We start from the raw sequence: 25,288 nt of genomic DNA, 5'->3' as shown, positions 1-25,288 counted from the left end.
TGTGGAGGGAGAGCATGTGACCCAGGCCTGGCCAATCAGATTCGGACACTCCTAACCCCGGTGATTGTGGAGGGAGAGCATGTGACCCTTCAGAACCAATGAGACTTCACTCCGCGGCTTCTCTGGAACTGTTAGAGGAAGTGTTTTCCCCGGAGACGGCTGAGAGAATGGAATGGGAAGCCTGGCGCAGGAGGCGGCCATCTTGGCACCCTGAGGAGCGAGCCGGCGGGAAGGAAGTCCCAGCAACGCTTAGAGCTTCTGGACCTAGCAATGCCTCACGGTCTAACCCTACACTCCGCCTTCCCCAGAGCTAAAACACCACACACACCGCCAGCCGTCAGCCGTCGGCACTGTTTTAGGTTTTGTTCAAAGCTAGTTGAAAGTGGATTTCTGTCATTTGCAATAACATGAAACCTTACAAAAAAAGAGAAAAGATGAAGAAGTATGCCTTAAGGTGGTCATATTAATGTAGACAGAGCGAGGAAGGTCGGTCTACAGCCCACGCCACGGCGAAGCACGGTGATTAAATACGGTTAACTGCTGGAGGCTCATTCCCCTAACAAAGCCATGTCTTATATGGAGCAGAATCTGAAACTTTCATTCAACCTAACCTATAGAATATTTCTTTAAATCCATCTTCATGCCAGTTGGCCCCATCTTTAAAGACAGTTTGCCACAACTGAACTTCCGCTTTTTGCCTTATTTCCTAGCTCAAGGAAAGAATGGACCATGGTTCGCCTATCTCCCACAATTACAGAAAAAAAAAAAAAAAAGTTTCCCAAGATCAGAGTGGAGGGTTGCGTCCAGGAACGTCCAGGGAGGACAGAGAGCGGACTGCTTTCCCTACAGTAAATGATCCATGCACTTCCTTATAAACTTATCTCTGGAGAATGAGCAGACCTTTCACCAGTCAAGAAAAACAAGTCATTTACCATCAGGGGCTGTTTGCCAGCTGGTTTTTAGATCAGCATCTGAAGAAGTTCTGAAAGAGCTGCCTCTGCTTGGATCCCTCAGCCCTTCAAATCTGAAAACAGTGTCGTTTCCATTTAGGTGACTCAGACTGAGGGCAATTTCTTCAAGCACAGAACTGCTGAGGGTGGCACAGCCTCCCCGTCTGAATGTGTCAGTGTGTCAAAAATACACCCAGTATCAGGTAAGGGCTCCAGCTAAACCAAACCAGCCAGCGTGTGCCTTGGAAACCACGCCGGGTGTCACCACACTGGGGATGAGCTCTATGTTCCGGCCAATCAAGCCTCAGTTATCTCACCTGTCAACTGAGAATAACAGCCCTTCCCCTTCACAAAGGTGTCCCCAGAACCCAGTAAGATAAAAAAAAAAAAAAAACAACCTGATATCCTGTCTTTAATAACTGTCTTGCTCTTGCCCCTGGGGGCCCAGGGTGCAATGACTGCAAACGGTAGCCTCTTTGGTAGTGTATGCAGCCTGTTGACTGGATGGGTTGCCCTAAGGGACCCTGGAGAAAACCCTTGTCAGTGGACATTGATGTTTGACCTCATGCTATCCCCAATATAGACCCCAGACAGGTATGTGGGGTGCCTTTAAAAAGTCCCCAGGGCACACTGGCCAAGTCATCATGTCCATCTGTACCAAGCTGCAGAACAAGGAACATGTGACTCAGGCTCTACACAGGGCCAAGTTCAAGTTTCCTGGCCACCAGAAGATCCACAGTTCCAAGAAGTGGGGCTTTACCAAGTATAATGCAAATGAATTTGAAGACATGGTGGCTGGAAAATGGCTCATCCCACATGGCTGTGGGATCAAGTACATCCCTAATCATGGCTCCGTGGACAAATGGCAGGCTCTGCTCTTATGAGAACCTCAGCACTGCCCCCTCCCTATTCATGCCCACCAATAAATCCTACTTCCTGCCAAAACAACAAATCTGTCCTACAAATTAAAGATGCTGCCACACTTCAAAAGATCCTTGGTGATGCCATTTATAAATACACTACTGCCTGTAGAAAGATTTTACAGGCATTATCGGTGCCTCACAATGACCCTGTAAGACAGGCTAAGCAAGAATGACAGCCCCAAGTCTACAGGTATCTCAGGTGAAGTGCTGCATGGCCTGTCACACACCAGTGCGTGTCAGACTTCAGACAAACACACACCTTTAGTCTATTTGTCTGATGGGGTTCACCTATAGGTCCCAAAGTGTAGTCCAGGGGACTGTGGTGGGGGTCCCTGAGCCCTTTACTGGGAGTCTGCAGGGTCAAAACCATATTATCAAATTTGACATATTTGTCTTTTCACCTTTGTTCTCTCATGAGTGTTCAGTGGAGTTTTCCAGAGACTACTTGGTATGTGCCGTCAAAACAGAGAGAATGCAGAAGCAGAGAACTCAGCTCTTCTATTAAACCAGACTTGCAAGAGACTCGCAAAAAACAACAAAAAACCATTAAATGATTACTTTCCTTTCATGAATTTGTTTTTGTTTAGGAAAATAGTTATTTCTGATAAAATATGTGTCAACATGTAATAGGTTTATTGTCTTTTTTTTAATGAATACAAGTTTTTAAACTATAAAACAAGTTTTTAACTTTTCTAACAGCAAATATTATAGATATTACCCACAGACCCAGAGCTCTCTGGGGTACTCAATGATTGGATTACAAGCACGTAAAGGGAACCCGAGGCCAAAAGCATCAGTCGGCTGTGTACACTAAGCCATATTCTTCCCCTTGGGCCTGCCCTGCAAAGACCTCTTGCAAATCAGAAACATCAGTGTATTTTCATTAACAGTGAAGCAGTTGTTCCTTCTCAGATCTTTCTTGAATCCTTCTGCTTTGGTCCAAGAAGGCCCTGTTGGGTGCTACTATGTCTCCACGGTACCTTCCCACGTCTTTGTATTTGCTAATATCCTTTTTAAGTAAGCAGGAACTAGTCTAGCTCTGAGCCTTCCACAGAGAAGGGAGTCTGCTAGAATTTGATAAGCAAAATAATAAACCCACTGGAAACGAAACAGCACTGCTTTGAAAGTCACCAAGCAAAATAAAAAAAAAAATAGAAAGTCACCAAGCTGTGCCCCTCTGAGTTGGGCACTTGCACATACATGTAAAATTCTTCAATAAAAAGCTGGTGTTAAGAGTATACTTAACATAAGCACTGAGAAATAAATAGAATTGTCGAATGTCTATATTGTGCACCTGAAACTAACATTGTACGTTAACTACACTTAAAATTAAAATTAAAAACTTGGTAAAATAAAAAGCTTGCTTTTAAAAAAACATTTCCTTTTTATGGCTTTCCACTCAGAGTCATGAAGTCTCTATTTCAAACCAGGTGAAGTAAAAATGTGAATTGATTTCAAGATAAATATGGAACCAACAGTACATACAGAACTAGGATACAGCAAAATTTTTTACAGTGGCAGAAGAATAGAGTTAGAAATGTCAAGTCTCCATTTGCAGGAACATTCTAGAATGACATGACAAAAGGCACTATGGGAAACCATCCTACTGACCAGTTATAAGGTACTTGAAATGTTTTTAAGTTTACTATATACCATGTTCTGTTTTCACCTCTCCAATCTATTCTTTAAGAGCACTTGTGGCAGCTACTAAAACATACAAAGAAAGCACTTGTGGGTAAAAAGGGCTAAGTGCCCTCCAGGGCTGTCAGACACAACTTTCTGCAAGAATGGAAATGTTCTGTATCTCTCCTGTCCACATGTAGCTAAAACCGTGAAATGTGGCTGCTGCTACTACAGGGTTGGTTTTAATTACGTTGTAACATTTAAATTATAATTTAAATAGCCACAGGGGGCTCAGGGTTGCCATATGGGACTGCAAGCCTAGCTCCAACCCTGCCTTTCACTACACTTCTCCAGTCAGAGAGATCACACCAGGCTCCTCCAGTCCTCCAGTGGCCTGCTTTCCCTGCCTCTGCCCAGTTTTTCATCCCTGGGTCCCAGCTCCCATGGGGAGTGGCTTTCACCGGCTCCAAAAACGGGGGAGCCAGGACAATCACATCTCACCTTCAGCAATCTTCGTGGTAGAGGCAGATCTGGAAAGCCAGCTCCAGGGTCAAGCGGGAGCCTAGAGAGCCCAACCAGTGAGGCCTGGCTTGAGCGCACAGGGGCCAGGAGGAAGCTGAAGTAGAGAGGGGAGGTGGGGTGGGGAGATGGGGTGGGAGTAGGGGGCAGGAGACCAGCAGGGAGCTGGGCCAGCCCCTCCGAGGGCCACAACCACATGCCCCATCACCGTGCAGGCCCAATTCCACATCCACGAGTGTCATCAAGCAGAAGAGCCTGGTTAAGACAGCTCCAACGGAATGGAAACATGCATGGAAAAGAAAGGGGCAGAAAAGAGCAGGCCCTTCACGTTGGAAAAAGCCAGTCGTTGTTGTCGTCGGTAACCAGGTGCCTAATCCCCTCCCATCTGACTCCTTTGCTTTTCCACCGGAAGCTCCAATTTGAGTAGCAGAGGCCTCCTGGGGTGTCTGCAAACCCACCAGTTCCTTCCGTGGGGCCTGTCCCCACCCCTGCATCAGGAAGAACCTTGCCACCATGTTTCTGCTGCAAGAGCCTCTCTCACGGAGCAGAGGAAGCCAGGAGGGATGGAGAAAGAGAGAGGAGACAGCGAGTCAAAGCCAATGAGAGCACAGAGGCAGCAGAGGAAGGCTTCTGAGGGATCAGCTGGGTCCCTGCCTTTAATCCTGCAATTACAGGGCCCAACAGATTATCAATCAAAGCAAGGCACCAGTGACCGTGAGGTAGAGCACTGTTAATAATTATGCTGGAACGACAGGCAGAAACTAAGATGGTCAGGCCAACTGGGATGTTCGGTCTCTCTATGCTTAAGGCTTTACGACACACTTCCCTCCCTTGGGTTCATGGAAGATTCCTTCAACCTTTCAGAAAACCCTCCCTTTTTCCAAAGCTGTCTGAGTGGCTGTGGCACCTAGTGGAGGGGATTCTAACTCCAGCTTGGGCCCTGCCCAGCTCCAGACCCAAGGGCAGACCCTAGGCAGCTTGACTGCCTTGGTGACAAGGCCATGCTGTTTCCTCTTTTCATAGCACCACACTACTTGTCCTGGTTCTGAATTATGAAGTGGTTCCTTCCACCGAGAGGGAGAAAAGGAAAGTAAGAAAAGATGGTGTTCAGTATGGTTTCCTGCTGCAAGTTCTCCTCTTCTGAGGTTAACAGAGGTCTTGGAACTTTGTTCAGGCCCAAGTAGAACCAAGTTCCTTCTACACATAAAGGCTGTCCTAGAGCTCCAGTGTGACTATAGAATGTTTCCAAACACACAGGTGAGCACCCAGTCCCCTCCCCAATGACGTCACAGCCCACCAGAGCTGTCCCCTCAGTCTGCACCATGTGGCTTCCCTTGAACCTCTGGCCAACGTCAAAATCCCATCACTAAGGGAGGCCCTGCCATTTGGAAGCTGAGTTAAGGCAGCTGGTAGATCTGGAAAAGGCTCTTCCTTTCAAAATTTTAATTTAAAATAATTTGAGACTTGGAAAAAAAGGAGGGTAAGATGGAGACACAATGTCCCTTAACCCTGAAATACTTCAACACACAATTCCTAAAGATGAGGATATTTTCTCACATAACCAGAGTACAATGATCAAAACCTGAAAATAACAGATACCTGATCAATTGATCTGGTCTATGAATTTATCCAAATTGCATGAACTGCCTCACTATTGTCTTTTATAGTAAAGGGAAAAAAAAATCAGGATCCAATCCAGGACTACCAGCTTGCATTTAGTTGTCACAGTTCTCTAGTCTCCTTTAATCTGGAACAGTTCTTTGGTCTTTTTTTTTTTTTTTTTTCTCTTTTATGGCCTTAATATTTTTGAATAACATGAGCCAGTTACTTTGTAGAATGTCAGTTTGGAAAAGACTCACTTTCAATTCATCTTTTTTGTTGATGTTACATGTGCATGAGCCACCAGAATGGAATTTAACCAATTATAAAAAAAAATATGTTTAAAGAGCCCAAGGCCCAAAGCACCACAAAGGGAAAAAACAACAACAACCATAGTCCTTCAAATCTTGGGGTACAAGGGTCAATCCTAGCTAGCCCTGGAGGGAAGATTAAAGTTACATAACCATCCTACATTCTCATACATACACACACACACACACACACACACACACACACTCTTACACGTCCCTAGAAAGACTGACAGGTCCCAATGCTTTTTCATTCATGGCCAAACATAGGTTTTTAAACCATGGCATTTTCCCAAGTTCAACCACAAGGAAACTATTTCCATGTTTACACCAAAGGGCTTTACATATTTGCTCAACTTCAAGACCCACTTTTTTACAAAAATTTGCAAATATTACGTTTTGGTGGATTATACTATTTCTGTGCATGTTTATCAGAGGCAGTGTTTCAACCAACACCCAAGGTGGAATGCAATACAAGGTCTGTTTGATATTTAACACGAGTTTTAGAATCAGGGCAATATGTACATTCACATAACCTTGGAAAGCTCTAGAGATCATGTAGCGCAGCCTCTACTTGAAGCATGATTCCACCCACCACAGCATTCCAGGCAAGCTGGCTGTCCTGCCGCCTTTGAATAACCTTCCTCCTGCCTGCAGCTCATCAGAACAGAAAGAAAGGAGGGCACAGGATGCAAACGAACCAAAGTCAAAATCCACTGCTATCACTTCAGAGATACAGAAGAATCCACTGGAAGAAATAGCTATATGTTGGCAAATTGAACTCCAATTAAAAAAAAAATAAAATATATATTAAAAAAAAAAAAAGAAATAGCCGAACACATTAGAAGTGGTTGTGTCTGGGAGTAGAACCAGGGGTGAGAAGGTAGAAGGCAGAGGACTTTCATTTCTCAGTAGAACTTTCTCAGGGATATTCCCTTACCTATGTGCAAGCAGTACTACAATAAAAATAAAACTTTAAGTCTATTGCAGCACCGAGTGACCAAAGAGCTTTGTATTTCCCCCGTCATCAAGACAAAGGGGGATTCCTAATTCATTCAGCATGTGGCTGGAATAAAGTCAAACGATCAGATTTTGCTGATCGTTTAGCTCAGATGCTCCCATTTCACAGAAGAAACAAAAGTCTCAGAAGGTAAAGGTTCCCTCCCAAGGATGTATACCTGGTGAGAATCAGAGCAGAGGTGGAACCCCTGGTCCCCTAAGTCCTAGAGCAGCATTCTTTCACCTGCAGTCTGGTGGGGACCTCAGAAGATGGATCCTCCACACCCACAATGCACATCCCCAAACTACTTAAGGGCATGGCCCTCAGCCTCAGACTCCTGGATTTAATCTTTTTTTTTTAATTAATTAATTTTTTTATTTATGATAGTCACACAGAGAAAGAGAGAGAGGCAGAGACACAGGCAGAGGGAGAAGCAGGCTCCACGCACCAGGAGCCCGACGTGGGATTCAATCCCGGGTCCTCAGGATCGCGCCCTGGGCCAAAGGCAGGCGCCAAACCGCTGCGCCACCCAGGGATCCCAGACCCCTGGATTTAAATCTTGGCTCCTCCACCTGTTGGCCAGGTGACCTAGGAGATGAGGGGACTCCCTCTTTTAGCCCCTCTGTTTCTCCTCAACGTCCTCAGGAGCATTGTGAGACTAGGACAGACTATTTAAAGCACTTACCATGATACTATGCATATAATAAGCTTTCAATAAATAATGCTTTTCATGTAGGTGCCATTATTCAATAAATGACAAAAGGTAGAATGAAGCAACATTTGTTGAACATTACGTACCAGGTACCGTGCCAGGCACTTTCTAAACATCACCTCGTTTAATCCTTAACAGCCCTGCAAGACCAGCATTGCCCTTCCCACTTCAGAGAGAAGAAAATCAAACCCAGAAAAGTGAAAAACCTTGCCAAGACTGCTCAGCTTATGAAAAGGCAGAGGGAGAATTCAAATCCAGGCCTCCTGAACTCCAAAGCCCCCACTTTCCACCATCACATGCCAGGAAGTAGGCATCTGTTGACTCCAACAAAACAAGTTTTCCTACCCATTTGACCCTATGTTTTATAGCATTAAAGTGCAGTTTAACAAGTTCCAACTTGGGGAGTAGATCCAATTTCTAGCAAATGCAGGCAATAACCAAGATTGTATTTCCCCAGTGGGGATGCTAGTGAAACCAGGGGCAAGGAAAGGAAGCAGCATGTCGAGAGCTGCCCCAGAAGCTTTAGAACCTCCTCCGCCTGCCCACCCCTGCCCCAAATTTATAAAGTATCTGCTTAGCTATTGCACTTTTGGCCTTCTCCACTAATTTTTTCTAATAGGCCTTGAAGCCATGGTATAATTCTTTCTCAGACCAAATTTGTAAGAAATGGGCAAAGTGGCAAAAAATTACCTAAAACAAGACCCACAGAATTGCTAAAAACAACAACAAAACAAAAACAGTTCCCTTTTGCTTTTATTGTTGCTGGCTTAAGGGTCATTGAGAATACTAATTAAAGTCCTTGCTTTACTGGCTGGTTAACCATTAAAGCAACTTGACAAGGCACCATGAAATGTTGATTATTCATGAAGTAAATGCACAGAGGTCCTGCAGGCATCAAAATGAGTCACATCTGTACATCACTGCCATGAGCATGGCAGTTTTAAAATGTGGCTCAAGATTCTTTGGCATAGCTCCCCATGGAATCTATGTCCCCTTCTTGCGAAGGTGGGTGAGCTCATGACTGCTTGGACCACAGAAGTGCTGCTAGGGGACTCCCAAGGCTTACACAGAAAAGGCCATGATGCTTCCACCTGGTCCTGCCCGGCTGCTCACTGTCGAGGGAGCCAGACCCCATGAGGAGGTCAGAGTGCCTGAGACACCATGGCGGAAAGGTCAGATTCAGCACTCTGTTTGAGGAGCCCAGCTGAGCTTCGAGCCAAAAGCTAGTGTCCACGACCTGACACTGGAGTGGGCCTCCTCAGATGTCCTGTCCAGCCAAGCCTTCAGATGACCACAGCCCCAGCTGACATCAGACTGCAACTGCATGGGACCCCTCAAGTGAGAGCCGCCCAGCTGAGCCTTCTCCACACTCCTGCCCCCCAATTATGGGCAAATTAGAGCAGTTGTTCCAAGCAATGAAGTTTGGGTGGTCATTTGTTCGGTAGAAATAGTAACCAGAACAATGAGGCAGGACAACACCCCATTATACTCTTTCAACGAAGCCAAAAAACTGGGGAAGAGAACATCAAATCTAGCAGAGGGAGGCAGGACCCTTGCATGCTAGCAACAGAAGGGTAGAGGGTGGTGAAGACAACCAAACCCCATTCATCATGCCTCGGCTGAGTCTCATGCCAAACAATGGAAGAGTTTATATTAAGTGGGCTTGTCTGTGGTTATAACAAACAGCGGATGTTCCTCTCATTGTCTCCCCGTTAGCAGTTTCTTTCTGTCAGAGCAAATATTAATATCTCTTGGATAACCCGGCAAAACACAGCAAAGGAAAAAAAAAAATCAGGCAAGAATAGAATGAAAATTTCTTCCCCATCTTCCTTTAAGGAAACAAAAGAGGCTGATTCTCCGAGCTCTTGAAGAGGTACTTTACAAATTATCATGAGACTGTTGGTGAGGATGCACCACATAAAAGCCATACAGTCTACTGCTGGAAACATCTAAGTGAGCATAGGCAGATTAAGTAACTCTCAAAGAGGAGGGCTGGGCAAAGATAACTGGGATACTCGCCAAAGGATAAGGTTCAGGAGATGTTTAATTCATCCAGCCAAAACACACGCACGTCCCACTACATTAAAAGTCCCTACAACAAACACTCAGAGGGAAAAATAAGAGCTCTATATGAAAAGGCTAACAGTCCGTGGGGACCACTGCTCTGCCGACTAGGTGACCTGAAGCTTCTATCAACCACTGGGAGAGCAACAAATCCGTCAACCCCCATAGCCTGTCCTCTTTTGAAGTGGGGACACTTTGTGGCACCTCAGAGTCAGAGGGATGGTGTCTTGGATATACAGTCATGTCACTGGCGAAAAGTTCATTTGTACTATAACAGCGAGGGCCTATGCTCCTGTGACGGGTTCCAGCTGACGAGCCAGCAAAGCTTATGTATCATCTCACTGGTATTTACAGCTTCAAAGGAAGACCTATCTGATTTTTTTTTAAGGCAATAGAGTCCATTCCAATATTAGATAGCTATTTCTATGTTCTAGCCAACAGCCCATACTAACAGCAATTCGCTAATGGAGCTCCAGTAAGATTGTGAAAGACAGCCTATAAGTGCCCAAAGTCCTCATTCACTTAAAATTCATGTAGTATGAAAAAATGAAAAAAAATCATGTAGTAACTCAAATTCGCATAATAACTAAGTTTCAGTATCTAAATACTCCCAATACTTGAAATCTTTCCCACCATTCTCTTGGTGATTTTGTGTTTTCCAGTAAGTGTATAAATGAGGGTTTCTTGGCTATCGACAATCCTGAAATGCCATAACAGCACTTTTCCTGCCACCGTGAATCACCACAATGACCGTTTAACAAAACAGTAATTCACCAAGCAAACCCACTAACATCAGGGTTTATCCACAATTAAGGCAGGGACTACCAATCTGAACATTTTTTCCCACCAGCCTTCATAGTTGCAAAAATTCCTTCCATAGAAATTCATTTCTTTGACTCATAAAGACATCTCTTTATAATACTGCTTCATTCTCCACCCCCATCCCTTGCTTATGAAAGTGATAAAATATGGTCATTGTGAATAATTCAGAAAATACAAAAACTGAAGGAAAAAAACCACCAGCATTCCTAGCAATAGCCACTGGTCACATCTGAGGGTACGTTTTTTCTAGACCCATGCTTCTCACACTCTATGGTAATGGATCTCCCCTCCCAACCCACTTTGAACACTTCTGCAGAATACAATTTTAAAAAACTAGAAAAAAATGCCATGTTGATGTCACAACAACGTCAAACTGCATTTTTAAAAAAAGTTTCCAAAGTCTCTCAATTTCTGTATTTAATTCACCTTAACTGGTAATAAGTCATTGTCTGTGGACCCCACTAGACCTTTTTTCTCTCAGATGCACAGATTCTATTATTGTATGTGTAGATTGTTTTACATATGGTCTACATATAGTATTATGTATACTTCAACTTGTGTTAATTTCTTCCCACTAAATAGATCATGGCCCCTTGTCACTACCACATATGCCACCCTTAATGTGAAAGGCCACTCTTTTTTATTATTTAAATTTGCCAACATATAGTATAACACCCCGTGCTCATCATATAGCATGCCCTCCTTAGTGCCTGTCACCCAGTTATCCCATCCTCCCACCCACCTCCACTCCTGCAACCCTTTGTTTGTTTCTCAGAGTTAGGAGTTCCTCATGGTTTATGCCCTCTAATTTTTTCCCCACTCAGTTTCCCTTCTTTCCCTTATAGTCCCCTTCACTATTTCTTATATTCCACAGGAGTGAAACCATATGATAATTGTCTTTCTCCAACTGACTTACTTCACCGGCAAAATACCTTCCGGTTCCATCTCCATCAATTTAAGTGGTAGGCATTTGTCCTGATGGCCAAGTAATATTCCATGTATATATATACACACACACATACACATATACGTGTATATATACACACATATACATATATATATTACATCTTTATCTTTTCATCTGTCAAAGTATATCTCAGCTCTTTCCACAGTTGGGCTATTGTGAACATTGCTGCTATGAACATTGGGGTGCAGGTGTCCCATCGTTTCATACATCTGTATCTTTGATGTAAATACCCAGCAGTGCAATCGCTGGGTCATAGGGTAGCTCTATTTTCAACTTCCTGAGGAACCTCCACAGTTTTCCAGAATGCCTAAACCAGTTTGCATTCCCACCAACAGTGCAAGAGGGCTTCCCCTTTCTCCACATCCTCCCCAACATTTGTTGTTTCCTCTCTTGTTAATTTTAGCCATTCTCACTGAGGTGAGGTGGTATCTCATCGTGGTTTTGATTTGTATTTCCCTGATGGCCAGTGATGTGGAGCATTTTGTCATGTGTCTGTTGGTCATGTGTAGGTCTTCTCTGGAGAAATGTCTGTTCATGTCTTCTGCCCACTTCTCGACTGGATTGTTTGTTTTTTAGATGTTGAGTTTGATAAGTTCTCTATAGATCTTGAATACTACTAGCCCTTTATCAGATATGTCATCTGCAAATATCTTCTCCCATTCTGTCGGTTGTAAAAAGCCACTCTTGAAACCCTAGCATCTTACACCAGAACTAAACAGGATATAGTTTATCAATTGTACCTTAATTATAAACGGACAAACCCATAGGGCAGAATTTCAAACCTTCACGAGCTAAGACCTCTATGAGCGAGGGTCTTTGGGGAAAGGAAGGAGAGCACAGGTTATCTTCTACCAGTGTTTGCATTGTGTCCAGGGTCAGACCAGCATAAGAAGAGCCTGGGGACAAATGGCTCTAGGAAGGGGACCTGCCTGTTTTGTAGGCACCATGCATGACAATGCCAAGAGCCATGAGTCCACAAGGATATTTGGTTCTAGCCACAAACATCCATCCATCCATTCTAACATGCATGGTACCTGTGTTCAGGCACTGCAGGAGATACTGGAGCACAAAGATGGGAGGCCTGGCCCCTCCATCCCGAGGGCCCAGGTGAGTGGGGGAGCCAGACAAGTAAATAAATGACAGGAATGCAGCCTGATGAATATGCATGAGACAGGCACGGGTTACAACAGGTTCCCGGAGGGTCCCCCCAGAAATTCTGATTCCCTAGGTCTGGGCAGGGCCCAAGATGCTGCAATTCCAGGGCACCTGGCTGGCTGAGTTGGAGAAGCATGTGACTCTTGATCTCGGGGTCATAAGTTCAAGCCTCATGTTGGGTGTAAATATCACTAAAAATAAACTTTTAAAAAAAAGATTTGGCAATTTTAACAAAGTCCCCCAGCAGGCTGAGGCAGCCAGTGCAAGGGCCACATTTGAAGGTTCACCAGGGGCAATGTTGCACCACAGGGGACATTTGCAAGTCTGGAGGAGGCTAGGCTGACACAACATGGGGTGAAAGGGGAGCTGTTCCCCCGCATCTAGTGAGTAGAAGCTACTCACAATGCACAGGGCAGCCCCGACTCCCCAACAACAAAGAATTACCCAGCCCACCAGATCAATAGAGCCAAAGTTGGGCAATTGCTCTAGAGTGAGACGCTTGATGCCTTAGTTTGTTATCAGCAAACTGGGGATGATAATATCTGTTGCATAATAATGTCTGAGGTCTCAGTGAGTTACATATACAAAGTGCTTAGAACAAGGTCTGGCACATCGTAGGCACTATTATCGTTAGCGGTCACTGTTACTGAAGAGCAGTTAGGAGACAAAAACAGGGAAGACATCCCAGGATGGGCCAAAGTCCTGCATGTATGAACCAAACTGCAGCCCACATCTGTCCTGCTTCATTAAGAGCAGCAAGAATACTTATTAATCGCTCACAATGCACCATCATTGGGATGGGGAAACCAAGGATCAGAGACATTAAGTGATTTGCCCAAAGCCATGAAGGGGCAATCTGTTGTTATGTGTCCACTCAGATAGCTACTGAGTACCACAAACAGCACCAGACAGATCCCAGGAGAGGACTCTAACAAAGCAGGTCTCTCTCAGGAAATTGATCTCCACATCCCAGTAGACCAGCCACAGAGCAAAGGCCCGCTGCTCTGGTGACTGCAAAGTCCATCTCTCCTGTACAAGCCCTCTCTCTCGCCCCTTGCCCAGAGCCCATCTCTGACAAAGAAATGTCATGGCAGGGCACGGGGGAGGAGAGCAGAGCCGTGGTCAGAGACTATGAGAGGCCTGTCAGAGACTCCTTGGCTTCTGGCACCCACTGGGCCTTGGCACTCCTTGCCTGCCACACACGCATTAGGCCTCTCCTTCACCCAGGCTGTGTGGCTATGAAAGCACTCCCTGTTGCCCTCCAGGCCACCGCAGGATGTGGGCAAGAATCATTACCCCAACTCACAGACGAGGTGATTCAGGTTCCCATGGGCCAAATGCCCCTAAAAATCAACAGACCTCAGATCCTACCCACATCACCTGATACTAAGACCAATCTTCCCTCAACCCACTATTTCCCCATGACTATGGGTTTAGGGAGTTTTTTCTGATTCAAAAGTGATACAAATTCAATGCAAATAACTAAATAATATATATATAAAAGTACAAAGACAATAAATATTACCTATCTCTCATCAGATAGAACATGTGTAATCTTTTCCATGTATGCATATAAACCTTTTTTAGACTAAGACCATACGGTGGGCTCCTTTGGAATGTGCTTTCTATTCAGACATCTTTCTAGGTTGTTGTTGTTGTTTTTTTTTTTTTAAGATTTTATTTATTTATTCATGTAAGACACAGAGAGAGGCAGAGACAGAGGCAGAGGAAGAAGCAGGCTCCCGGCAAGGAGTCCAATGCGGGACTCGATCCCAGATCTTGGGATCAGGACCTGAGCCAAAGGCAGACGCTCAACCACTGAGCTACCCAGGCGTCCCTCTTTCTAGTTCAATAGCAAGCTGTGTCATCATTTTAAGGCCTACGCTATCAGCCATTGCCTGTGGATAGTATTCATTTTACAGGTCCCCTATTGATAGTCATTTAGATTCATAATTTTCCAAAAATTTTTAAAAATGCTGCAATGAACATTATTGGGCTTATATCCTTGCCCAGTTATTCCCTTAGGATAAATTCTTACACGTGCAATCATTAGATCATAAGTGTCCCTTGATGTCCCAGCAGCAGGAAGCCCTAAGTCCTACATTCTGATGACCAAACTTCAGGCCAAAATCCTGAGGGCAGCAGCAACTGCCACTCCAGCTCAAGACACCCAGACCGCTTCCATTTCACCCTCAACTCCCCCGAGGTTCCAAGCATAAAACAGGGTTTATTATTTTACTTAAGAGAAAGTGCTGCTTTCTGGAGGGAGAGAAACAGATTTTGGGTGCAGGTTTCATGCAAGTTTGAGGAACACAGCTGGCTAGAATCAAATGCTTTTTCAAACCACCCCCACCCACACAGTGAGGGAAGGAGCTTGAACATTGACAACGGCTCTTGCCTCCCTAGGGAAGGGCAGGCTGAAAAAGTCAGCTTCTGACTACTTGGAGCCAGAAGAAGCTGTCAATGAGTAACTTAGCCCTGGTGGCGTCCTTCCTCCTCCTCCTTGGCCATTTCCTGGCCCTAGGACAGCCCACCTTCCAGGCAAGAAAGGGAGACCATGAAAACACGGCACCACACAGTAAAAGAAAAGTAACTGGCGTGGAAATATCGCAAACTTGATTACAATGCTTTAGAAATCTGCTGTGCTGCATCTTGTTTTAACAAACACTTGAGGGCAGCCCGGGTGGCTCAGCAGTTTAGCGCCGCCTTCAGCCCAGGGTGTGATCCTGGGTACCTGGGATCAAGTCCCATGTCGGGGTCCCTGCATGGAGCCTGCTTCTCCCTCTGCCTGTGTCTCTGCTTCTGTCTCTCTGTGTCTCTCATGAATAAATAAATAAAATCTTTAAAAAAAAAAAACTTGAAAAAAGCTAGATCTACGTAACATGCATTGTAAAAGTACAACATCACATTTACTCATGCTGGCAGGGTTGCCACACACTGCACGACATTTCTCAGACTGTCTCCTCTATCCAGGGCCCACTCCACCCTCAGGACACTGGGGCCCCCTTGCTGATGCTCGGGGAGGTCAGGTCCTACTCCTAGCTTAGCACTGGCTCTTCTCTCCGGCTGGAATGCTCTTCCCTCACATGGCCCTGAGGTGTCCTCTCTCCAGACAGGTTTTCAGGGAAGCCTTTCAAACCCACTAGATGTAACACAGCATCCTCCTGGCTCCCATATGCCCACACTGCTAGGCCCCTCCCTGCCTTGCTTTTTCTCCTTACGGCATATCACCATGTAACCTACTGTGTATTTTAAATAATTGTAATTCTCTGCCCACTCTCTCCACTGCTCTCTCCCCTTCCGTGTTCTCAGCACACAGTAGGTGCACAACAAATACTCCATGATTAAAGCCGACTAACCAAAACGTGAGAAAAATACATTTTTACTTAATTTGAAATATCAGGCTTATATGCAAGGGCTTCTTTAGTTAAAAGGTTACTCCTGTCAACAGCTTGAAAAGACTGGCCCTGTTGATATAAATCAGAGAGCAAAGGGAATACAGCATTGTTTAAACAATGGCAGAGGCAAACCGAGGTTGCAGGAAGGGGCAGATATCCAACTGACAACGTGGACAGTGGCTGGCATCCAGAAGCCTTTCGGTTCTCTCCCATTTAAAGAGCCAAGACAAGGGATAGGACACTCAAGTGAATCAAGGCTTGCGCCTCCGCCTACCACTGCCCAGAGCCAATTGTGCCACGTTCTGAGAGAAGCAGCAGCTACCACAAACCTGATCACCGACATGCTCTAAGCAGAGTCAAAGTCAGGAGGGGTGCTGGCCACTCCAGATCATTTAAAAAGAAATGCAGGGGATCCCTGGGTGGCTCAGCGGTTTAGCGCCTGCCTTCGGCTCAGGGTGTGATGCTGGAGTGCCAGGATCGAGTCTCACGTCAGGCTCCCTGCATGGAGCCTACTTCTCCCTCTGCCTATGTCTCTGCCTCTCTGTCTCTCATGAATAAAATATTTTAAAAATAAATAAAAAAAAGAAATGCAGAAGCCAAAGACCCTCTGCTAGAGGCTCGGAAATCACAGCCAATCAATCCTCATTATGTGCAGATTCCACACTAAAATTTGTAATTCCAAAATCAATGCTCCTGGAGCCTCTCCAGTCACGGACACGCATAGAATGGTCAAAATTTGAGCTCCCCGACGTGCGAGATCCCGGTGAGGCGGAACAAAGAGACGCCCTGCCTTCTTGTTTCAGCTCTCAGACTGTAAACAAGTGTCCTTTCAAGGTCCATCTAGGGCCACACTTTCTGCACTCTTGTGCTTTGTGTTGGGGAGTCGGCTGTTTGAAACGGCCCCCAGGCCCAGGGATGAAGTGCTGGCCGAGCCCAAGAAGGCTGAGATGGGCCTTCCGGAGAACATACCGTGTTCCTTAGGCAAGCTGTGTTCAGGCCCGGTCAGGGTGCTGGCGCCTGTGAGCCCAACGTTAATGAATCAACAATGTATGTTAACTGAACTGGCTTTAAACAGAAGCTCACATCACACAAGGTACTAGACTGCTCAGCAGATGAAAATACCGTGACCAGAGGCTCAAGGGAACAGTAATGTAAGGTTGGGCTCCTGTGAGCCTCTGGTCCCAACATCCTGCGGCCCCCATCCCCCGCCCCTGCCACGATTCAGTATTCCCTAATTCAATGTTCACAGGGACTTTACAGAAAACTGTCACCACGAATAATGAGAACCAACCCTATGTGAAAATGGCTGTTTCCTGTCCCACATCTTTTGGCATGCTCCCCTCCACCACCCCCACGGCTCACTCCATCTGCTACTCTTTGCACGGGGACTCTCCTGTCCCCCGCTGTCTCCCACGTGGCAGGCTTCTGCTCAGGTGTCTTCCAGGAACCCCCTCCCCCAGAGCCCCTGTCACATCACTCTTTGGCTACAGTTATGACAATCAGCAATTACCATCCACCTCTCGGCTCCTTGCCCTCAAACTAAAATTAGACTCCCTGAGGACAGGGTCTTTATCTTGTTCACCCACGGATCTGCAGGGGCCGACAGAGTGCCCGACCCAACACACACACACACACACCCTCCTCCCCTTACACTCCAGCATGAGCGTCAGGGCGCTTGCACCGAACCCGACAGGAAACCTCTATTACACCTGAGGCCACATGCAGCTATCCAGCATGCAAACGTGGCCAGTGCAAGCCAAGATGTGCTCTAAATGTAAAATATGCACAAGAATTTGAAGATTTAGTAAGAAATACACGTAAAACCCCTCATTCATTATTTGTATATTGATTTCACATTGAAGTTACACTATGTTGGGTGCCCTGGGCTAAACAAAACAGGTTAAAATTAATTTCAGTGGTTTCTTTTTCCTTTTTAATGTGGCCACTAGGGAAGTTTTCATGACTTCTGTAGCTTGCATTATACTTCTGGGAGTCCACCTTGGTTACACTAATACCAGGAAAAGGTCACCCAGCAACACAAGCCCGCTCTGACCACCTCTTCCCTGCTGTCTAGTGCTCTCCAGAGCCAGGCCGGAAACACCTGTCCTGCAGCTTCCCGTGCCACACAAACACTTAAGTGTTTTCAGAAAGAGGATTGTGAAATCAGAGCTAAAGGTTTATCAGGTGAATCAATTTTATACTCAGAAGGTAAGCACCAGGATGCCTGGGCAGCTCCGTGGTTGAACATCTGCCTTTGGCTCAGGCGTGATCCCGGGGTCCTGGGATCGAGTTCCGCATCAGGCTCCCCTCAAGGAGTCTGTGTCCCTGCCTCTCTCTCTGGGTCTCTCATAAATATATGAATAAAATCTTTAAAAAAAAAAAAAAGAAAGAAAAAAAGGTAAGCACCATGTGGGGCTTTCTTGTTCATGGCCCAAAGCAGTGGAATATAGGCATACAAATATTTGTCAAATAAATAAAGCAATCCTTGGGTGGGGGCGGGGGAGCCTATTTCCAAATTGTCTACTCATAGCTGGAATGTCAGAACAGGAGGGCTAGAGGGGATGTGGAAAAGGACCTGGCGCCGTCACAGGAGCCAGGAGACCCTATACCACCACATCCTCCTCATCTGGACAAGAGGTAAATCCAGACTGTGCTCTCCAGAACTTTCTACAATGATGGAACTAGTCTCTGTTCTGTCCAAACGATGGCACCTGGGCTCCTGAAATGTGGCTACTGAATTTCCAATCTTATTTCAATTAATTTAAAGGTAAATTAGCCACACATGGCTAGTGGCTACCATATTGGATAGCACAGTTCTAGGTTGCCGTGACAGGAGATAAAGCTTGTAAAAAGGGATGCCTGGGTGGCTCAGCAGTTGAGCATCTGCTTTCAGCTTGGGGTGTGATCCTGGAGTCCCGGGATCGAGTCCTGCATCGGGCTCCCTTCATGGAGCCTGCTTCTCCCTGTGTCTCTGCCTCTCTGGCTCTCATGAATAAATAAAATCTTCAAAAAAAACAAAAAACAACAAAAAAAAAAACTTGTAAAAAAAAACTCTGCAAACTCTAAAGTTCTCTAGAAATGGTAGAGTTTCTGTTGTTTAATATATTAGAAATGTGAGATTCTGAGAGATTTCAATTGCCCAAAGAGACTTGATTCATCAGAAGTCAAAAAAAAAAAATTAAATAAACATGCAGATTTGGGGCACCTGTGTGGCTCAGTAGGTTACCCATCTGCCTTTAGCTCAAGTCACGATCCCAGGAGCCTGAGATCGAACCCTGAGTCGGGGTCTCTGCTCAGGCAGGAACCTGCTTCTCCCTCTCCTCCCTTGCTTATGCTAATAAATAAAATCTAAAACAAACATGTATATTTTACTTCACCTGGGGGAGAAGGGCAGCCAGTGTTCATGGATACATACAATCAGAACAGAGGCGTCAGTGATAATCCTTCACACACAACTCAGAAAACAGACTTTTAATCCCCTTTTTTGCAATGCCCAGATCTGGTGCCTCCAGGGCCTAGCCATGCAGTCAGAAATCAAGGCTGCCAGTGTATTCCCGGTAGATTATTCCTATCTCCCACACCCTCATTCTTAGGGACCAGATGTTTCCTGCCCTTTTCAGTGACCTTCCCTACTATTTCTCCTGCAACAGAAACAGGCCCTCCAACAGCTCCCTGAATCCCTTCAATTCTCTGATGGATTCATTCACAGGCTCTCAGATCCATGCGGGGTTTGTTCAAATTTGCTGATGGATGGTAAAACCAACCACTACTACAGCAGAGTGGGGGCTGACGGGTAGCTGTGAAGACTGCTCATCTGTTTACACTCACGTTGGAAGATGCTCATGAAATTCAAATCAAGTTCTAGTATCCCCCAAGATTCTTCCCAGCAGGAAAGCCCTTGCAGTCCAGACAGCTTTTTGCTACCATGAAGATCATTATATTCTACACGCAAACAGACAACAAGGAAATGAGCAGGGAAGTGGAAGAGGGGTGAGATTTTTAGGACAAAAAGTCAAAAAAAAAAAAAAAAGTAGAAGTCTAAGGAAATACATAATGTTTCCAGGTACAAATGTAAGGAATCACTCTGAAATATCAGAAAGACTTTGTCAACTCATTCTTTCTTGTCCATTGTAGAGTGCAGGTAATTCTCCCCTCAATCCTTTCACGCTTTTCCACAGACACATGAACTTCAGTGCCCCACACAGCCCTTGGGTTTGGCCCCACGGAGCTCCCATGATGAAAACCATGTGAAATAGGATCCACATGTGTTCCACCCACACGCTGGGCTCAGCAGTGCATTTTATTCTGTCGGCGGGCGGTTGCTCAACTCCGCGGAGGGGACGCCAGCAATCATCCTCCAGCTATTAAAACAAGATCAAGCAGGCTGGTGTCAGCAGGACTGACACCACCTCACCAGAAACAAGGACCCAGCCTTCTGTACCTCGAGTTCCGTCTCCCGTCTGTTGATGTCATCCGTGGATTGGTTTAACTTCTCCAGTTCTCCCTAGTGAAGAGAGAGAGAGAGAGAGGGAAGAAAGATGTAAAGGAATTGTCTTTTGTTTCCAGTGTGACTGAGCTCATTCTCCGCAAAAGTACTCTAGCACAATTTGGAGGAAGGGGGATGAGTCAGTATTAATTCTCAAGGAAAACAGTGGAGCCCTGGCTTCAAGAGCAAATGAATGTCAGTTATTTCTGAAGCCTTTTTCTTTCAAAAATGTCTGAAGGTCCTAGGGATTTTTTTCTTAGAAGGTCAACTGTTTTCCAGGTATGAGCCTTCAGGTAAACCCACCTGTTACAAACGGTTTAGGAATCCAAACAGTACCTCCTGCCTCACAGAAAGAACTTTGCAGAAAAGACGATGAAATAAACAAAAGGCAAGCCGAAACTATAAACTCAGGGAAAGGATTTAAATCAAGGGCAGAATTCTGGCATTAACTCATTAGGGGTTGAGTATTGTTCTAGAACTGAAAATCTTTTTTCCTTGCAAGCCAGCAATCTTTAAACCTGCCTCGCTGTTTTTAACGAAACAAAAACTAGCTTTCATCCCGACCCTTCAGATAAACATCTATAAACTGACTTTTTTTTTTTTTTTTTTTTTTTTTACAAAAAAGTACCCAGTGAAGAAGTTAAGTCCTTTTACTCTGCAAACAAAGGATCTCCCAAAAAGAATTCCCCTACCGGGAAAACAAGATTCAGTAGCCTAAACTAGTGATTTTAATTAGTAGAATTCCTCATGCAAAGATTTTTTTTTCCCCCACCTGATCTTTATCTTGCTAATCTGCCACAACAATTCATTTAAATGGCAACAGCTGAGTTAAATGGGCTTTTAATTGATCCGCGCGCTGAAAAACCCATTAGGGCTCCAGAAATCGCAGAGCACGATTAAAAGCGATATACACATTGCTATATATATATATTGCAAAATATACATATTAATATATATCGAATATATATACATATTGCTATATATATTGCGCATATATATCAATATATGTGCAATACATATATTGCATTTAGTATATATGTATATAGTAGCAATATATATATTGCATTTAGTGTATATATATGTTTATACTAAATGATTTGTGGAAAGGGTAGAAAAACGGGTCTTGGAAAGGGATGTGCTGTGCTTTTCGCCTGGAGGGTGAGGAGGTGAAGCCGTCACTCCTACATCTTGGCTCAGAAATTGTTTTTTAATCCTCTCCCTCAGAAATGGAGGCACAGAAAGCCCCCCCCCGCCTCCTCCCCGCGGGGGCCCTGCGCATCCCTCGTCCCCGGCTGCTCACGCCGCGACCTAACGACGACGAGCTGGGCTCAGCCCTGGAGGCCGAGCGGAGGTCCCAGCCCGCGGCGACAACGAGCCGGCGGAGGGGGACGGCTCGGGCGCCGCCAGGTGAGGCTGCGGCCGGGCTCGGCGGCCCCGCTGCGGGGGACAACGCCCGCCGCCCCCGCTCCCGCCCCCGCTCCCGCCCCGCGGGGGGCCCGACACCGCACGGCGCCCCCGCCCCCGCCCCCGCCCCCTTTTCCCTTTGTTGCGCATCCGCCCGCGCCGCTGGGCCGGCCGCGGCGCCCCCCTCCTGCGGGTGTGCGGGAGCCCCCGCGGCTCAGTCCGGCCGCATCCGCGCGGGCGCCGCAGCCTCCCCCAAGCCCCGCAAAGCGGGGTCCGCGGGCCCGGAGCGCAGGCGGGGTCTGAGTGTGCGCGGCGCCCCCGCGCGCCCCACCTGGATGCGGGGGTCCACCTCCTCCTCCTCCTCCAGCGCCGGCTCCATCCCCTCCTCCTCCTCCTCCTCCAAGTCCCGGGCCGACGGCGGCGGGAGGTCCGCCGGCTCCTCGGAGCGGCTCCGCTTCAGCGCCGCGTCCATGCGGGCAGCGGGGAGGCGAACCGCGCGGAGGACTCCGGAGCGCCGGGGGGGGGGGGGGGGCGCAGCCGCAGGCTCAGCCGGAGCCGCCTCGCCCCAGCCCCAGCCCCAGCCCCGCGCGGTCCGGAGCGCCGCTGCCGACGCGGAGCCCGCGGGCCCAGGCGGAGCCGAGCGAGAGCGCGCGGCCGCCCCCTTCCTGCCGCGGCCCGCAGCGCAGCCCGCCCGCCGCCCCGCCCCCGCCGCCCCGCCCCGCCCCGACCCCGACCCCGACCCCGGGCCGCCCGGGCTCCGTCACAGACGCCGCGGGCCCTGCACCCCTCCGGCGCGCCGGGAGCCGTGGCCCGGGCTGCAGCCTGCGTGGGGGCGCCTCTCCCTCTCGTCCCTGCCGCCGGGGTTGGGGGACCTTCCACGGCCTGAAGCCCCCTTGGGAAGCCTGCATTCGGTGACCCTGCACCAGCTTCAAGACTCGCTCAAACCCCTGTGTGCCTCCAAAGCCCGGTTCTCCCCTTGGCTGAGCCTCGGGAATCGGAGCCTCCTTGGAAGAGTTTCCCCCAGAACCGGGAACTGAAACGTGTGCTCACACGCCACAGAAGCACCAGGAGGGGAGCTGGGCGCAGCTTCGTCCTGGATTCCCCAGTCAAGCACACCCAAACGCCTGTGCCCTCCTGGTCGTGGGGTGGTCCTACCTGAATAGCCAAGAAGCGCGGAAAATGCATTGGTCGTCAGGGATGTCGGGTTGGGTAGGTCCAGCCCTCTCCAGGCGGCAGCAGGTGTAACCCCTGTGTCGTGGGCAGGCTCTGTCCAAACATTTTTGAACGGCGAGATTTTCCTGCCTTCCTGAACGAATAGGGAGCCAGCGCTTGCCTGGCACGCTCAACAGCATGGGCCCAAAGAAGGAATGGCAGGTGTGCGCCTTTATGAACTATCAGGGCCACTGTGATGTCAAGGGAGCACAAATTCAGTTGACCTTAGCAAAGCAGGCAAGGACGTTGCCCCTGGCCACTGCTAAGATCTCCACTACAAAAATGCAGAATGTGTACACCTTTTACATACAGGCTTGTGGCCCATTAGCTCTGGGAGTTTGAAGAGCAAACTTGCTTGAGACAGAGGCTGAGAGCCTATCTTTAAAGCCACCTTTGGGGAACACCTAGGTGCTCAGTGGTTGAGCCTCTGCCCCTCTGCTCAGGGCACGATCCTGGGATCCTGAGATCAAGTCCCACATTGGGCTCGCCAGGGGGAGCCTGCTTCTCCTTCTGCCTATGTCTCTGCCCCTCTCTCTGTGTTTCATGAATAAATAAAATCTTTATAAGTTTTTTAAAAAAAAATAAAACGACCTTTGGGAAACCTGCTTCTAATGGCTTCATCAGAAGCTACATTGCAGAGCAGAGGAGGGGAAGGGGGGTGGTATTAGTCCTTGGGCGAGGTACCATCCTGCACATGCTGGCACCGAGGTCCACTGTGAAAAGAGATTTATTCTGTCTCCTGGAGGTAATACCCTTATGACGTACACATATACCTTTATGGCGTACACATTCAGTTTGGTTCTGAAACAGTCACACCTGGTCATTGTTCTAAAATCAAGAGAGAGCCAACAATTCTCAGAGATGTCCTGAAAGGTTTTGCAAAACACCAAGTTGCTTTTGCTTTCCCACCAGTTTCCCCAGTGGCGCAGAACGGAGCCTGTACCGGGGCAGGTTTTATCCGAGCTGTGAATAAACTGAGAGACAGAGGTTGTAAACAAGAAAAGTGAGGTCAGTCCGGACTCTCCTATGCTTCTCGGTTGCTGGAACCCCGCCCTCACCGTGCTAAACAACAACTTCCCAGATACACTTCCATTTCAGCTTAGATCAAAGAGCAAGAGAATGGTTCCAAAGGCCACCATGGACATAGGGAAACTGCCCTAGAACAGTGGTTCAGGCTTTTGTTGTTGTATTTTTAGGAGACCTGGGCCAGTTACAGCGTCAATTCCAATAGTGTTCTGAAGTTAAAATAAGGAAAATAAATCACAGTACTACTCTCTGTATTCTTTCCTGGGACACAAATGCATAGGAAACGAAGCAAGTAATGAACTGAGGGTGACAAGGCGGAGGTGCCTGTGTGGTTACAGGGAAGGCCTCTCTGAGAAGGGCACTTTGAGCCAAGACTGGAGAGAAATGAGAAAGTGACCCCTGTGTGCCTTCACGGGGAGAGCGCTCCAGCCACCGAAGCTGCGTGTGCTGAGGTCCCCGGGTGAAACTGTGTCTCACTCGGGTGCTGGAGAGCCAGGGACACGACATCTGAGACCTGCAGATGGGTAGACCACAGGGGACAGGGTAAGAAACTTGGACTTTACTGAGTGATATATAATCACTCTGTGTGGGAAGTGGACTGCAGTCACTGGGGACCGGGGGCAGAGGGGACACAAGGAGGTGAGTTAGGCCTGTGGCCTAAGCAGTGGGAGAAGAGAGATGCCCCTGTTGGTTGCTTCCCTTTGCCAATGGAATGGTGGGCATAGTCAGCAGCTGAGAATAAGAGTGATTGGGGGGTTCTTGGAACAACACTGGATGCTGGAGGAGAGACACAGAAACCTATCCAGGGGAGCTGGAAAGTCAGCTGACAGGGGGAATACGGTATTGTAATTTCCAAGCTGCACTGAGGACCCACACGGGGTTTTGGGATTCTCCATATGACCAGTCAGCAAAGCTGAGTGCTTTTGCCCACTCAAGCTCCACTTCTGGACACAGGCAGAGACTAATGAGAATGCCAGCTTTAACCAGGGTTGGGATTATTTAACCAAGGTCTTACAATGGCAGGGGAGAAGCATAAGGAGGTTGAGGGCAACTGCAGGCATAACAACTCGAATGATGGCCCATGGAATCGAAACTGGATTAAATAGGAAGTGCAGGCACA

At 47.2% G+C, this 25,288-nt stretch overlaps 1 protein-coding gene and 1 non-coding gene across 3 annotated transcripts in view; one reads left to right on the top strand and one right to left on the bottom strand.

Annotated features, from left to right (window-relative positions):
- SH3BP5 (SH3 domain binding protein 5) overlaps positions 1–23,130 on the bottom strand; it is a 76,845-nt gene extending 53,715 nt beyond the window's left edge. The window contains exons 1-2 of one of the 2 annotated variants that reach the window (XM_041734651.1): positions 23,086–23,130; positions 20,482–20,544 (exon numbers count right to left, since the gene is read on the bottom strand). In XM_041734651.1, the coding sequence (XP_041590585.1) occupies positions 20,482–20,544; positions 23,086–23,115 (93 nt within the window). In that variant the 5' untranslated portion in view covers positions 23,116–23,130. Of the gene's footprint in view, positions 1–20,481; positions 20,545–22,261; positions 22,568–23,085 lie in introns of those variants that run through there. The other variant, XM_041734650.1, reaches the window with a different exon arrangement.
- LOC121479156 lies at positions 1,357–1,486 on the top strand. The gene has a single exon (XR_005984669.1). It is a non-coding gene; the product is annotated as a small nucleolar RNA SNORA70 (small nucleolar RNA).
- Positions 23,131–25,288: the final 2,158 nt, after the last annotated feature.

This window comes from Vulpes lagopus, chromosome 19, assembly GCF_018345385.1.
Source record: "Vulpes lagopus strain Blue_001 chromosome 19, ASM1834538v1, whole genome shotgun sequence".
Classification (NCBI taxonomy): Eukaryota; Metazoa; Chordata; class Mammalia; order Carnivora; family Canidae; genus Vulpes; species Vulpes lagopus.
This window is presented reverse-complemented; position numbering and strand designations above follow the sequence as displayed.